The sequence below is a fragment of the Oryctolagus cuniculus genome, chromosome 3, assembly GCF_964237555.1.
Source record: "Oryctolagus cuniculus chromosome 3, mOryCun1.1, whole genome shotgun sequence".
NCBI lineage: Eukaryota > Metazoa > Chordata > Mammalia > Lagomorpha > Leporidae > Oryctolagus > Oryctolagus cuniculus.
The window spans coordinates 137,994,753-138,011,527 of NC_091434.1; the positions used below are offsets into that span (position 1 = coordinate 137,994,753).

The 16,775-nt window shown below is 46.8% G+C and overlaps 1 protein-coding gene and 1 long non-coding RNA gene across 3 annotated transcripts in view; one reads left to right on the plus strand and one right to left on the minus strand.

The window, feature by feature from the left end:
* Positions 1-1,497: 1,497 nt before the first annotated feature.
* Positions 1,498-16,241, minus strand: LOC138849035 (uncharacterized). Of its 2 annotated transcripts, none has more exons than XR_011387369.1 (2): positions 15,319-16,241; positions 1,498-14,703 (listed from the first exon to the last, which is right to left on the minus strand). It is a non-coding gene; the product is annotated as an uncharacterized lncRNA (long non-coding RNA). The 2 variants fall into 2 exon arrangements; XR_011387368.1 differs by having other exon boundaries at positions 15,202-16,241.
* A 56-nt stretch (positions 16,242-16,297) lies between these two features.
* NAMPT (nicotinamide phosphoribosyltransferase) overlaps positions 16,298-16,775 on the plus strand; it is a 37,182-nt gene continuing 36,704 nt past the window's right edge. Inside the window, exon 1 of the mRNA XM_002712033.5 lies at positions 16,298-16,646. Within this exon, the coding sequence (XP_002712079.1) occupies positions 16,590-16,646 (57 nt within the window). The 5' untranslated portion in view covers positions 16,298-16,589. The remainder of the gene's footprint in view (positions 16,647-16,775) is intronic.

A 16,775-nucleotide genomic window follows, 5' to 3' on the forward strand; every position in this document is an offset into this window, starting at 1 on the left:
AAAGGGGCAGTAGTATGGCACAGCAGGTTAAGCCACTGCTTGCAATACCAGCATCCTATATTGGAGTGCCTGTTCAAGTCCCAGTTGCTCCTCTTCCCATCCAGCTCCCTACTGATGCACACAGGGAAGGCAGCAGAGGATGGCAAAATGCTTGGACCCCTGCCGTCATGTGGGAGACCAGGATGGAGTTCCTGGCTCCTGGCTTCAGCCTGGCCCAGCTCTGGCTGTTGTGGCCATTCGGGGAGTGAATCAGTGGATGGAAACTCTCTTCCCTGCCCCCACCCATTTCTGTCACTCTGCCTTTCAAATAAAATAAATCAATCTTTTCAAAAAAAGAGAAATACTTATCTAAAACTTAATATAGCCAAAGTAGTACTCAAGAGAATCCTATCTCAAGTAAAATAATATATTTAAAAACAAACTATCTCAGGACCAGCACTGTGGTGTGGTGGGTTAAGCCACTGCCTGCGGCACCAGCAACCCATATGGGCACTGGTTCTAGTCCCAGCTGCTCTACTTCCGATCCAGCTCTCTGCTAATGTGCCTGAAAGGCAATGGAGGATGGCCCAAGTCCTCGGGCCTCTGCACCCACATGGGAGACCCAGAGGAGACTCCTGACTCCTGGCTTCAGACCAGTCCAGCTCCAGCCATTGTGGCCATTTGGTGAGCGAACCAGCAGGTGGAAGAGATCTCTCTCACTCTCTCTGCCTCAGCCTCTCTGTAACTCTGCCTTTCAAATAAAAATAAATCTTATTAAAAAATTATCACAAGAAACTAGAAAAAAAAAACAAAATAGCTCAAAACAAGAAAAATAATTAAAGCAAAATGTATTAAATAGAAAATGTGACTCGTATATTACAAATTATTTCCTTGAAAAGAACAATGGAACAGATCTTTAACAAATCTAAAAATGATAAAGAGAAAAATTTTATTTTTTTAAAATATTTATTTATTTATTTATTTGAAAGGCAGAGTTACACAGGGAGAGGAGAGGCACAGAGAGAGAGAGGTCTTCCATCCGCTGGTTCACTCCCCTATTGGCCGCAATGGCCGGAGCTGCGCCGATCCGAAGCCAGGAGCCAGGAGCCTCCTCCAGGTCTCCCACGTGGGTGCAGGGGCCCAAGGACCTGGGCCATCTTCCACTGCTTTCCCAGGCCACAGCAGAGCATGGGATTGAAAGAGGAGCAGCCGGGACTAGAACCGGCTCCCATATGGGATGCCTGCACTTCAGGCCAGGGCGTTAACTGACTGAGCCGCAGTGCCGGCCCCAAGAGAAAAATTTTAAAACTACATTGGAAAGGAGATGACAGATAGGAAGATTTATTTTAACTTTTGGAGATTGCTAAAGGTCAATATTTCTAGGAAATGAATGCTCTTGTTCAAAACTACACATAACAAAACTTTTAGGGAGAGAGAAGAGGGGGAGAGAGAGAGCCTCAATAGACCAAAGCACAGAAGAATTTTATGAAGGTATCAAAACAATTTCTGCTAAAACAGTGCTGGGGGTTTGTGGGGCCGAGAGGAATGACAATGGCGGCAGCGTAGCTTTAAATCTCTCCGAATCCTTCCGGAGAAACAGACAGCAGCCAGCAGGAAGGCAGCTTTCCTTGCATTCCCTTGGCCTCCTGGAACAGCCAAACACCGCTGCTGCCAGAGAGGGAGCCAGAATTGACTCGCAGGCCAGGTGGGTGCTGTGAAAGCTAACAGGAGGCTGCGACTGTGTCCACCAGGTGATCCCGACCTGGGCTCCTAGAGGTTCTGCATAGGCTTCCCTGAGAATGGGAAGCTGGACTTGAAATCTGGGGGAGGAGCAGGAATCAATTAGGTCAGCTGGGGGAGAAAAAGCAGTGTGTGAGGGAAACGAATGATTTATGCAAATGCCCTGTGGCAGAAAAGAAGTCATGGCCTATTCCAGAAATGGAAAGAAAGGCACAGCACCCTCAGGCCATCAGCAGCCCTCAAGCCCTCGAGCGTGGGTAGAACCCGAGCTAGCTTCCACAATATCGCAAAGATGTCTCAATCTACATGAGCCTGGGCACCTGACGACATTAGGTAAGATGACAACCCACTAAAAAACTTAGTAAATAGAAAATGTGGCTTGTGTCTCTCCCCGGCTGGCTGTGAGGGAGGAAGCAGCATCCTGGGATGGTGGCGGAGAGTGAGAGCAGTGCTGTGGTTTGGATGTGGTTGCTTTCCGATGGTTTGTGTGTTGGAGGGCTGGTCCTCGCTGTGGTGGGGTTGAAGGGTGGGGGGGTACATTTAAGAGGTACCTTGTGGCAGGTGCTTCCTGGCTGCCCCTCTCTCTCCTGCTCCCTGACTGGTGGTGGGATCTCTCCATCTTGCAACACCTCCCGCCCCTATGATACTATCTGCCTGGACATGATGCAGTCAGAGAGGCTCGCGCCAAGTCTGGTGCTATGTTGTTTAAGACTTTCAGCCTCCCGCCGGCGCCGGCTCACTAGGCTAATCCTCCGCCTTGCGGCGCCGGCACACCGGGTTCTAGTCCCGGTCGGGGCGCCGGATTCTGTCCCGGTTGCCCCTCTTCCAGGCCAGCTCTCTGCTGTGGCCAGGGAGTGCAGGGAGGATGGCCCAAGTGCTTGGGCCCTGCACCCCATGGAAGACCAGGAGAAGCACCTGGCTCCTGGCTTCGGATCAGCGCACTGCGCTGGCCGCGGCGGCCATTGGAGGGTGAACCAACGGCAAAAGGAAGACCTTTCTCTCTGTCTCTCTCTCTCACTGTCCACTCTGCCTGTCAAAAAAAAAAAAAAAAAAAAAAAAAAAAAAAAAAAAAAAAAAAGACTTTCAGCCTCCCAACCTGGGAGCTAAATAAATCTCTCTTCTTTAGAAGTACCCAGTCTTAGGTATTTCATTATAATACTAAAGAACTGACTGATGCAGGTGGCCGCCCGCCAACAGCCAGCTCGGTCCAACAGTCCTCAAAGATGGAATGTTGTGAACAGACGCGTGTGTGCAAAAGTGGGTCGTGTCTCCTGTGAGACCCCAACCCTAATCAACACCTGAATTATAGCTTGGTGAGACCTGAAACACAGGGCCCAGCCAAGACCTGCTCAGACTTCGGACCCACAAAAAATACTGTGAGAGTAGACCTGTGCTGTTTAACTTGATCAATGTGTGATAATGTACAGATACATTAGACTTAAATATTTTTTTTGCATGAACTTTTTTGAAGCATCCTCTTAGATGGCCAGAGGGGCCCTGGTCACTATCAGGAGGGAGAGTGTGGCGGAAGTGATGTTACATGACTTCTAAGGCTAGGTCATAAAAACTCTGCAACATCCCGTTCTGTTCACTGAAGAGTTCAGTCCATGGACAGTCTGACTACCGTAAGGATGACATGCTGTGAGGAAGCCCAAACCAGCTCCTGTAGACAGAACACATGCAAAGGCTCTCAGACTGCAGGAAAAGAAGGAAACGTGTGGCTGGTCATCGGTTACACCAGTGCACACCCCCCAACTTTGGTTCAGCACTACTCACTGTCAGACTCTCACTGAGACCCCCTTCCCAAGAGCACACAGCTAAGTCCCTCCTTAATTCTTGACCTAAGAAACTGAAAACAATACTTATTTTTAAAGTGCCAGGGTGATTTTTTTCCCTACAGAAATGGATAGCTGTAACAGATAATAATTTTGATAATAATATTAGAAAACCTACTCATTATTTTAAAAACAAGCTAAAAATAATCAAGCAATTTATTCTGCTTTTCTTTTTTCATATAAACTATACACCTAGCTACCCAAGTAGTATGTGATAGAACATTTCTCTTTGTAGACATATTGCTGCTAATAGATGAAAAAGAGTGATGGAATATTACTGTAGGGTAACTGCTAATGAATTTACAGGATTGACACCATGTCTAGGATCTGCTTCTCAATACTATTTAGAACAACAGATTTAACAAGATTGGCCTGAGCTGGTGATCACGGTTAAAGCAAGTGATGTGTGCATGAAGGTTCATTGTGGCGAGCTCTCTGCTTTTGTATATGTCTGAAATTCTCAAAAATAAGAAAGTTATTTAAAATAAATGCACCAACTGTTGAAATCTTTACTTAGTATATACTAAATTGATCTTCTGTATATAAAGATAATTGAAAATGAATCTTGATATGAATGCGATGGGAGAGGGAGTGGGAGATGGGAGGGTTGTGGGTGGAAGGGAGGTTATGGGGGGGGAAAAGCCACTATAATCCAAAAGTTATACTTTGGAAATTTATATTTATTAAATAAAAATTTTTTAAAAAGTTAAAGAAAAAAATGCACCAGTGTCAATTCTTTTCACTGGAGAATTCTAACAAGGAGCTGTTACGTTATCTAAACTTCTCAAGAACAGAGGAAAGATACAAGGTTTCCTGACTCATTCTTGGACACTACTCTAACGCTAATGTTAAGACCAGACAAGGAGAAAGCACCAAAAAATAAACCTCCAGACTAGTATAATTGCTAAAGGTCCCTATGAAAGTTCTAAGCATAACAAGCCAATTGAACAAAGTAATATGTTAAAAGAATAACATAACTTGAGGAAAAAGGTTATTCTAGGTCAACAAAGTGGTCCAATATTAGGGAACTCTTCTATGTGATTTATTGTATTGGAAGATTAGGAAAGCCACGTGACTATTTTAGTAGATACCAATATGGCATCATGTACAAGCCAATGCCCACTGATGTTCGCAAACTTGGATACAAAACCAGCTTACCTCTTTTACTCGATATATTTTTGAATTCTGTAAATATTCAAGATGACTTATTCCTACTGTGTCATTTTCTAATTTAACAAGTCATGCACACATGTTCAGTAATTAAGTAATTATTAGTCATATTGTTGCACAATTGTTCTGCTCTCCACTTTCGTATCTGTCAGCACAGACTATGCCAAAGGTCAAGAATAACAGACTTCTAAATGTGGATAAGTAATTGGAAATATAAGTACAATTTCTGTAGATTTATTTCTTCTTTGGCTTTTTAAAAATATTTATTTATTTATTTACTTATTTATTTGAAAGGCAGAGTTAGAGAGATCTCCCTCTCTCTGTCTCTCCCATCTTCTGGTTCACTCCCCAAATGGCCACAACAGCTGGGGCTGAGCCAGGCCAAAGCCAGGAGTCTGGAATCCCACTGAGTTTCCCACATAGGAAGAAGAACCTGTGCCATCTTCTGCTGCTTTCCCAGGTGCATTTGCAAGAAGCTGGGTTGGAAGTGAAATAGCTGGGACTTGAACTGATGCCCATTTGGGATGCCAGCATTGCAGGAGGCAGCTTAACCTGCTGAACCACAACACTGTCCCCTCCTCTTTGTTTTTTTAATGCATATGTGATATTAATTAGAATTCAAAGTCTAAGGAACATTTATGCCTCTCAAATTATCTAAATCATCCTATTTAAGTAAATTCACACATATATCAATAATTAACTTGAATAATTCCATTGTGAAGAAACCCATGAAATCTAAGTATAATGGCTCTGCCACAGTTTTAAAGTCATTCTTAAAATGTGAATATTGTTGGCACATGAGGAACAACACTGTCAAATCCAGAATGTGAGGACAGAGTAGGAATAAGGTCATTTTCTGAAAGTGAAGATAGAAATCGATGCAGTCACAACCCAGAAGCTCAAGCGGTAACTGACAAATGTGTAGAGTTGGGAAATGCCCAGTCCACGTGTCAGGAGGCCATGGCCCGAATGTCACGTAAAACGAAGCTGCTGCCCCTTGCCAGTGGCATGGTAACTTGCATGTGGCACGTGAATTCCCATGGAAGCCATAGAATTTGCCAGTGTTTGATCCTGTCCCAGGAGGAGTGTGCTTTGATTCTAGAAAAGCAATCACGCTAACTTTGACAGGAAGCCAGGGCCACGCGGGATGGAGCTGGGGAGACTAAGAACTTCCAAGGCTGGTCTAGAAAACAAATCCCAAAACAAAACTGAAGCACGGATAGGGGCACAGATTTGATCCTCAATACAGAAGCATTTGGGAATACGTGTCCGTGGAGGCATCAGACATAGGGAGGAAGAATCCAGAAACTCGGGAGGCAAGCAGGTCATGTCAGACTTGCCTAATCGGGATCTTCAGCTCAAACGGCATCTTCTTAATATTAAAAAAAAGTATTTGCTCTTAATAATTGCATACTTCCATCGGGCGGTTTTCTATAACCCATTCTGTGGAATCACCCAGCAGTGATAGGTAGCATCATCGTGGATTCCACTCTTCCTTCTGCACCCCCTTCATGAATCTCCCCCTGCTGTTGCACACACATCTCGTCTCTCAAGGAGTCTGGTTCTCTGAGAGCTGTCTCAGCTCTACCCAATCCTTTCACTTTCCACACTTGCTTTCTTAGTCTTCGCAGGGCCAAGGATCGCTTACCTGGTTTCTGTCCCTGCTGTCTTGGCCACTATCACTGTGTTCTGCCAACAACAGCCACATGAACGCACAGGCAAGGGGCAGATTTGGAGCACCCAGTTTAGACAACAGCTTCAAAGACAAGCAGAGGATGGCAAAGCAAGAAACGGAAAGAATTTGGGTTCCTGAACCCCAATAGCCCTGCACCACTTATTCCGGAAGGAAGTACATTTAATTGTTATTTGCTCCTCTGTTGTGACAGCTGACTAATCTTACTACATTCCAGTACTTAACGATCTAATGGAGTAAGACGATCTAATGGAAGGCCTGGCCTTAAAAGAAGTCACATGAGTCCCATCTTCCCCTGCCTTCCATGGAGGCTCTGGTAGACAGGGCACGGAGCACCCAAAGGGACTGCAGCCTGCGCGTGCTAGGCTGCCAGGGGCAGCCAAGTGAGCAGTGGTTCAAAGTGCAATTTCAGCTGAGCAAGGCTAAAGTCTGCTTTCTGAGGGGACGCGGACTGTCCTTCCAAAAAAGTGATTCTTGGCGATAAGGGCGTGCTTCCCCATAAATCTACTTGTCCCTAGAAGGCAGAGGTTCTGCCACATCAGCCCCAGGCACAACAAGGTCAGGAGCACAGTAAGTGCTTGAGAAGTACTTGCTGAGATGCAGCCGTTCCTTCGAGCCAAGCTTGAGCTCGGCCTCGCTCTTTGTCAGTGCTAATTGATAATTATGAACGTTAACTCAATCAGTTGCTTTCCATACATTTATTAGTAAACTTCTAGGCAAAATATGTTGCCATGCCTTATTTATACACCAGCTGGAACAGTACTACATTAAATTAAGTGCCCTCTATGTGTTTCTAGATAATAGTGATAACAATTTATTGAACAATTGATATGCCCCCATGTGAACTTTTCAAATTCTAGATATAATACAATAAAAAGTACCCAGGATTGTCCCTAATAACTGTTGCTGACAATAGGAGAGCCGATGTTGAGTTTGATTTATATAATCATAGGAGAGGTACATGGTGTCAAGGTATAAAGAAGTAAGCTTAGTTAAGTGTATATGAGAATAACTCATTATTTTGTAACTACATCTTAAGAGATAACAGACATTTTTGCTAGCCCCACACAGTTCTGAGCCTGCATAAAGAGTAAACAAGACCCATGTTGCTTTATTGTAGTAAAAGTTGAGCAAGACAGGGTGGAAGGGGAGCAGATAGAAGGAGCAGAACATTAATCCATATCTTCTGTTCTGATTGGTTCTGGAACTCCAAAGAAGGCCACTGGGATGCCTGTTTGCATCAAGTCTGCCTTGGGCTGTTGCTCCTAAATGTGTATTTATGAAATGCATGAAGTTTGTATACCTTAAATAAAAGGTTTCTAGGTAATAAATAAAAGAGGTCCTTGGGAGTGATGGAATTTTCTGGAACAAAAAGGGATAAAGAGGAGGCCAAATCTAGAGGCAGGTTCCTCCATGTGGTAAGAGAATTTACCCTGGCAGGAGGCTTGAGAAATCTGGACTCCCAGGATCACTCATGCTGCCCATGGAGCTCCCATTTCTAACCCCTTCGTGCTTGCTGTCACAGCCTTCCTGCCATTAGAGACCTGAGATACCCACTGTTCTCACTTTTTAGCCTCCCTTGCAGCTAGAGCATGGCCACCAGGGCCCAAGGGCAGTCTGCTGGGGACATCTTCGAAAGGGTTTTTCTTTTTTTTCTTTTTTTTTTTTTCCCTCTATTAAAAGGAAAAAGATGAACACAAAACAAAACTCCACTTTCTCTTCTTTGTGTGTTTTTGTGTGAGGTTGTGATACTTCGAGCTATGGCAGCCATCTTGTGACCACACAAGAACAAATCTTCAAAACACTGAGGATAACAGTAGAAGATGGCCCAACTCCTTGGGTCCCTGCACCCACGTGGGAGACCAGGAAGAAGCTCCTGGCTTCGGATCGGCGCAGCTCTTGCCGTTGCGGCCATCTGGGGAGTGCACTAGCAGATGGAAGACCTCTCTCTCTGTCTCTACCTCTCTCTGTAACTCTCTTTCAAATAAATAAAATAAATCTTTAAAAAAAAAAAAAGGAAAGACAGACTTTTTGGTGTTGTTACTGACCAGTATCTGTGAAACATAACCACAAGATCTGCCAGTTTGTGTGGCTGATGTACCAGTGTCACACAGCCTGCAGTAGGAAAGAAAAGAGATGGGAAGAGGAAACCTCATTTCCTGGAAAAGGGGAGAGAAAGGGGGTGGTCTATATGAAGAGTTTGGTTGATTGTTTTTTTTTTTTTCTAAGATTGGAGAGACTTGAATGTTTATATGCCAAGCAGACCACAAAAAGGAAGTGTTACATGATTCCAAGGCATGAAGGGGGTGATGACTGATGGAAAGGAGCTAAAAGGACTGTTAGGGCTAGGGAGATTAGCCTGGGGATGAAGGAGGGACCTCTTTCTACTAGCTTGGAAGAAAAAGAAAAAAATGTGCCTGGAGGCCTGCATCTGTCAGGATTACCCAGGTTCCACCCTGGGAACAGCTCCAAAACCTTCATGCCTAAGAGCAAGAAAAGTTCATGGCCCACTCACTCTACATGCCCAGTGCCAGTTGGTTCTCAGTTCTATGTTGTCCACATTTCAGGATTTAGGTGAGTGGAACAACGCCTTGCTGGAATACTGCTATGTGATAGAAGGAAATGAGGAATGGCAAAAGCAAATCATGTGTGAGGTTTCAATGCTACTCCTAGGAAGTAATGCATATCATTTCCAGTTCATGACTAAGGCAATTCACATAACCATGCCTGAGTGCCAGTGCCGCAGCTCACTAGGCTAATCCTCCACCTGCGGCGCTGGCACACAGGGTTCTAGTCCCGGTCGGGGTGCCGGATTCTTTCCCAGTTGCCCCTCTTCCAGGCCAGCTCTCTGCTGTGGCCTGGGAGTGCAGTGGAGGATGGCCCAAGTGCTTGGGCCCTGCACCCGCATGGGAGACCAGGAGAAGCACCTGGCTCCTGCCTTCGGATCAGTGCGGTGTGCTGGCTGTAGTGCGCCAACCGTCCGTAGTGGCCATTTGGGGAGTGAACCAATGGAAGGAAGACCTTTCTCTCTGTCTCTCTGTATCTCACTGTCTAACTCTGCCTGTCAAAAAAAGAAAAAAATAAAGAAAAAAATTAAAAATAATAACCATGCCTGAGTACAACAGATTGTAGACATAGGAGACAGGCAGTGCTATGGTCTGAACGCAGTTTCATTGTCCAAGAATCCATTGTAATGGAAAGTTTGGCCCACAGGGTAGCAGTACTGGGATGTGGACCCTAAAACAAATGGGCCTAGTGGGAGGCCCTTAGGGCGCACCCTAGAAAGAGGCTGTGATATTCCAGTCTCTCTCTCTCCCTTTTCTTCCCCTCACTGCCCTCACCCCGCCTTCTTCCCTCCTGCTCTCCCCTTCCTGGCTCAAGATGTGAACACTTGCCCTGGTGTCCTCACCAGAACTGAGATGATACAGACATCAAGACTTTGAACCTGGGGTTAGAGTTGTGGCATAGCATGTAAAGCCACTACCTGCATTGCTGGCATTCCATAAGGGCACAGGTTCGTGTCCCACTTGCTCTACTTCTGATCCAGCTCTCTGCTATGGCCTGGAAAGCAGTGGAGGATGGCCCAATTGCTTGGGCCCCTGCACCTTCGTGGGAGACCCGGAAGAAGCTCCTGGTTCTTAGCTTCGGATCATTTGGCTCAGCTCTGGCTGTTGCAGGCATCTGAGGAGTGAGCAGATGGAAGACCTTTCTCTCTGCCTTTCCCTCTTTCTGTCTGTAGCTCTACCTCTCCAATAAATCAATCAATCTGAAAAAAAAAAAGTCGACAATGAGGAAGAAGGCAGCTCTCTACTCTCATAGGTGCTATAGTTTAGGGAGTTCCTACCTAATAGCCTTGGTTTGTCTTGCTGGCATAGGGGACTACATCATCTATTGAGACAAAAGATGTTGAGAGGCAAGCAGTCTGAGGAGACAGGAAAATAACTATTGTGAAAGGTAGGAAAGGAGGCTGAAGGGGAGGAACGAGTGGATCGCCAGGCAACAGGTCGTCTTGCTACGAATGGTTTTCAGGGATGGATGATGGTCCCTGTCATTGCTCAGTAGCCTGAATGCTCTAACAGAAAAAAAGTGGAGGATCTAGGGACCAGAAGGCTAGAAGTTTTAGGAGCCAGAGACGAGGCTGTGACTATATGTCTAGGCTAGGTCATAAGGAAGAGTCAAGTCATAGGAGCAAATACCAGGCAAAGGTCTTGAGACCCAGGGTTGGGCAGATTGGGAGGGGAGTGAGTGAATGAGAAAGGTGGGATAAACGCTTAAGGAATGCAGGGCTGATGCTTAAGGTTTCACAGGTAGAGCAGTTCTTAGTCTAGCAAAGTCTAGGGTGTGGAAACTGAGTAAGGCCTGGTTGATCTTTATCCAGACCTTAATCATTTCTGTTCCTGGAATCCAGGGTTATATACTCATACAAGTTTATATTGATCCCAGAAATCCTGAGCTTAATGACTTCTATTGTTTTGTTTCCTCACCCCATTCAGGCCAGTTTTGAATGAGAACTGAGGCTGGTGTAACATTTGTTTTTTTAAGTCCTCTAGGGCTTGTTTCTACAGTCTGTGTATACACTAGGTGTTTATATATTTCCACTGAATTGAATCCTATTGGGATTGATTCCCTTTCCTGCTTTCTAGTCAATAGCAGTTTTTCAGACTCTTTGGCATCAGGGTTGTATTAACTTTAGCAACTTGAAAGAGCTAGACTTTCTCTGAGGAGAACCTGGTGACTGTTTCCAAATCATGTAAAGTACAATGGGATACAGTCTATAGAAACAGGGAAAACGGGGAAATACTTCCATGATTTCAAGAAAACCAATCTTTTTTTTAGCTCAGTTTTGAGATATAATTTATGTGAAGGTCACCAATTTTAATTGAATTCAGTGGATTTTGACAAATGTATACAGTTGTATAACCACTACCTTTTTTTTTTTTTTTTTCCAAATTTTCTCATGCTCCTTTGCCATCAGAGCTGCAAATTGAATCCAGGCATGCCATTGTGAGCTGGAAGGCTAAATGGTTCCAATCAACTTCTCTTAACCCCGGCCCTCTGATAACCACCAATCTTTCACTATACTTGGCTTTTCTAGAATTTCATGTAAGTGAAATCATACAATCCATGTTCAACATCAGGAAAACCAGTCTTGTGTGGAGGATGTGAAACAGGTCATAAGCAAAGAGAATGGCAAGGAAAATAGTGAGGTTCACCAGCCTGAGTACCCACCTACTTTGGCTTCATTCTAACAGTCCCTAAGAAAAATAATTTATGTGCCACTTACATTTCTCTAAAAATTTAGAAATACTAAGTTTTATTTTAGAAAAAATTAAAAGCAAATACATAACTACTAAAATTTAAAATGTGTACTTAGGTACCATCTATGATCTCATTTAGGAAAACACTGAATGAGAAGGTCTTGGTATTGTTTAATACTTCTAAAGCCTTATTCTCAGTCATTGTTTTGGGTTACTGAATCTTAAGCAAGTGGCCATCAGCAAAATTTATAAATAATGATGACACTTGATACTGTAGCAACCTAACATGTGTGCACTTACCTTATTATTTTCACTTTTTAAAGATGTATTTATTCATTTATTTATTTGAAAAGCAGAGTGATAGACCAAGAGATCCTCCATCCACTGGCTCACTCCCTAATGGTTGCAATGGCTAGAGCTGTGCTGATCCAAAGCCAGCAGCCAGGAGCCAGGAGCCAGGAGCCAGGAGCTTCTTCCACGTCTCCCATGTGGGTGCAGGGGCCCAAGTACTGCTTTCCCAGCTGCATTAGTAGGGAGCTGGATGAGAGGCTTGGATACTGTCACAGATGGGGGCTTAATGCACCGCTCCACAACACCAGCATTTATTATTTTCAAGTTTTGATTATTTATTTTTATTTAAAAGGCAGATCCACACAGAAAGAGAAAGAAGTATCTTCCATCTGCTAGTTCATTCCCCACATGCCCCCAATGGCCAAGGCAGGGCCAGGCAGGGACCCAAGAATTGGAGCCATCGCCTGCTGCCTCCCCAGGGTCCACATTAGCAGGAAGTTGGATTAGAAGCGTAAGAGGGACTCAATCTTAGTCAATCTGATATGGAATGCAGGGGCCCAAAGTGGCAGCTTGACCAGCTATATCACAATGCCCTCCCCTATTTTTTTTTCCTAAACATTCATTTATTTATTTGAGAGGCAGAGTTAGAGAGGGAGAGACAAAGAGAGGTATTCCATCCGTTGGTTCACTCCCCAAATGGCCGCAACAGCTGGAGCTGGGCCAATCTGGAGCCAGCAGCCAGGAGCTTCCTCTGGGTCTCCCATATGGGGGCAGGAGTCCAAGTACTTGGGCCATCTTCCACTGTTTTCCCAGGCCACAAGCAGAGAGCTGGATGCACTTGGGCCATCTTCCACTGCTTTCCCAGGCCATCAACAGATAGCTGGATTGGAAAAAGGAGTCGCCAAATCTTGAACCGGCACCCATAGGGGATACCAGTACCACAGGCGGAAGCTTAACCTACTACTCCACAGCACCAGCCCACCCCATCTTATTTTTAAAGATTAATGTAAAACTGTTCCTTTTTTGCTTCCTACCTTTTTTTAAGATTTTATTTATTTGAAAGACAGAGAGAGAGAGGTAGAGACAGAGAGAGAGAGAGGTCTTCCATCTGCTGTTCACTCCCCAAATGGCTGCAACAGCCAGAGCTGAGCCCATCCAAAGCCAGGAGCCAGAAGCCTCCTCCAGGTCTCCAACATGGGTGCAAGGGCCCAACAACTTGGGCCATCTTCCACTGCTTTCCCAGGCTACAGCAGAGAGCTGGATGGGAAGAAGAGCAGCCGGGACTAGAACCAGCGCCCACATAGGATGCTGGCACTTTAGGCCAGGACTTTAACCCACTGTGCCACAGTGCCAGCCCCTGCTTCCTACTCTTATTTCCCAATTTATTTGGTTACAATTTGAAAAGTTTGTAGTTTTGTTACTGGGAAAAAAGAAAAAAACACTAGTAGTGAGGGAAAGTGAGTCTTACCACACAGCACACGTGGATTGGTAAGACATCCTACGGGGTACCTCGTGAAGGGAACTTACCATCAGATGATCAGCTCTGCACTGCCCAGCAAACAGCCAATCAGGAGAGTGCAGCAAAGTCAGACCACGAAGAGAACACAGAATAGACAGAACATTTTGGACAACTAGGTATGTGCATTACTTCTTAGCGTTACTCTCGCATTTCTGGACGTTTAGACTAACACAGAGAGGTTTCCCTGCATCTCTCTGTGTGGTTGTAGAGGGCTCAGCAGGCTAGGTCATTATTCAGTGCAGCAGGTACATAACTGGATCCAGGAAGAGCCGTGTCTCTTTGTAGAGGAGGTCTTCTCCTAGGATCAGAGCTCTGGAAGGTCCCCAGGGGGCTTGGGAAGCTTGAATTTAGGGGGAAAAAAAAAGTCTAAATGTCATTTTTAAAAGCTCCTCTCTGCGGCAATTGTTGCTAATTGGTCAAGTTCAGAGCAGATCATGAAGGGAGACTAGGACTTGTCAGGGTCACAGGTGAGCTGAGTTGTACACCTGCTCCTCTGGTGTTTTTGCCGGAGGTGAAATCAGGTGAGACACGAATACAGGCTGGAAGTAGGGGTGATGCGGAAGCACCCACTTTGCCTAGTCCCGCAGGTGAGTCACAGGTGAGCCACAGTTCTCTAAGGGATAGATACAGGGAGCTGGGGACCCAATTCTCCACGTGCGATCCGCAGCTTGGTAGGAAAGGCCGAAGAATCCAGGGCTTGGAATCAAACAAAGGGCCCAGGAGAATCTCTGCTTTTAGTTCCTTCAGTCTCCCAGCTCTTTTATATGATCAACAGGCTAAATGTTACTTCAGAAATTGTCTTTCAGGGAAGTCATTTCAAACGGCGATCCTGGCTTGGTAGTTGGTCATTTCATAGTTCTACAGAACTCGATTAATTCAGAATTGGTTCAGTTAAGCACATAGTTACGGGGAGTATGTGCCTCATTCTGTTTGGCAAATGATGATTTTTCTACTGGGAACATGACTTCATTGTCATGTTTTCCTCTCGTCAGCGCTGTAGGGATTGAAGTTAGAAATCCATGAGCAGGCCTGAGTCCTGCATTTAACAATCAGGGTCAATGCACACGCAATATTAGTATTTTTTATTTGCACTGAGATTAGATGCTTTCATCTTTAAAATGCAAATTCAACTCAAAAGTTCACAAGACCAAATTCTGCTTTATAAAATATGGCTACTGTAAACAAAGTCCACTTTGTAATCAGAATCCCACTTTTTTCCTGCATAAAGCAACACAGAACAATGGTCAGTTATAGATACATGGATTCCAGGAAGCTAAACAAATAAGAATTTGTTCTCTAAGTAAATTAGGTTATGTAAATTCCAAACGGAGACAAAAAAGCACCAAATTAAGGACAAAATGGAACTTTTTCCTAGTTTGTATTGCTTGAACTAATGCAACAAAATCACCCCAAATAAAAAATTTTTAACGACTTAAAATTTTTTAAAAAATCTTGTCCACTGAACACCAGGAGGGTCAACCAAAAACAAAGACAAAACTCCCACTTGATTGAAACCTCAATGCTGAAAGTAACCCAAAAAGTGTTGATTAGAAGTGCTCCCTTTATATATATATATATGAATGAATGGAGATATATATATATATAATGAATACTTTTATATCTGTATTTCACTACCCTGGTGATGCCGGAAGACAGCGCACACTTTCCCTGCTCTTTGTCCGGACTGTAACTACACTTAGATAAAGGAACACGCACCGATTTCAAGACGGGGTCAGGACCCAAGGTGCTTTGAGTTTAGACTTCCAGCCCGGTTCCCAGTTTCCTAATGCACAGTTGCACCAACCCCCGCCCCTAAATAAAAAAATTACTAACTTGAAGGGCAGTCCATGAGGGTCCTGTACCAGTTCCCATTAAACTTTTTCCCAGGCTGTTTGTAGCCTCTAAAACCCAAATCTTAATTTAAAAAAAAAAAAAAGCTATTGAGCCTGCAGACAAAAGGAATTTAGTTTGCTGCAAATATGCAACCGTGTGTGAGATCTGGGCGGGGGCGGGGTGGGGGACGTCTGGACTGGGGTGAAGCCATCAGACGTCATTTCAGTCCTCAACTTGGGGACTGCCGGCTCGCGTCCCACGGTTTCAGGATTCCCCGTGATAACGGTTTCTGTCAGAGATCTGGCCCGTGGCCTCTTCCTTCCCGGAGCTAACCGGATCCCGTCTTGTCCCGTCACCATCCTGCCCGTGAGGACTGAATTCAACCCCCAACCCCTGCTTTCCCGGGCAGCCTCTGGGACCCCCCTGGAAAGTCAAAACGCCCCTCGCAGGACCGGAGGGCTCGGCCACAAGCCAGCGAGGGGCCCACGCCTCTGCGTAAGGGGCCTAGGGCCTCTCCGTCCTCATCCCCGCAGCGCCCCGGACACGAGCGACGGCGGCCCAAGGCGCGCCCCTCAACCCCCGCGGGAGACAAAGGTAGAGTCACCCCAAGCGCAGGGGCACCAGGCGGACGGGCCCCGGGCGGCTCCTCCCGCCCCAGCCGCGTGGCGTGACTGCAGGAGGACCCAGAAAACCGGCCAGGACTGGGCAGGACAGACAAGTCCCAGCCGCGGGGGGCGAACCTGCTCCTCGCAGGAGCGGCGAGGTCGGGCACGCCCCCTGAGCCCTGCCCCCTCGGCACCCGGCCGAGAAACGAAACCGAGGCGCGGGCCGCCTGCGTCACGCGCCCGCCCGGGCGGCCCCGCAGCCTCCGGCTTCCCGGGGCGGGCGACTCCGAGCGACAGCGCGTGCCTCACGTCCGCCCCGCCCCGCCCCCTGTGCGCTGCGCACGCGCAGCCGGGCCCCGCCCCCTCCTCGTCCCCGCCGCGGCGATGGGGTGGGGGCGGGGGCGCCGAGGTGAGGAGGCCGCCGGAGTGCCTGGCCTGCGAGCACGCGAGCCGCCGCCGCCGCTGTCGCGTCACGGCTGCAGGGCCCGCCCTCCTCCTGCCCCTCCTCCCGCTGTCCCCCCCCATCCCGCTGCTCCCGCCTCTCCCCCCCTCCCGCTCCGACCGAGCGGTGACTTAAGCAACGGAGCGCGGTGAAGTCCATTTTTCTCCTGCCTCGCAGCCGCGCCGGGGAGCTCGCGGCGCGCGGCCCCTCCACTCCGGCCCGAGATGACTGCTGCGGCAGAAGCCGAGTTCAACATCCTCTTGGCCACCGACTCCTACAAGGTAGAGCCCGGGGAGGGGGGCAGGTGACCGGGACGAGCGCGAGGCTGGGGGCGGCCGGCGGGCTGGGGGCGCGGCGCGCGCGGCGGCGGCGGCCCCGGGGCAGGCGCTGGGGCGCGCGGCGCGGGACGG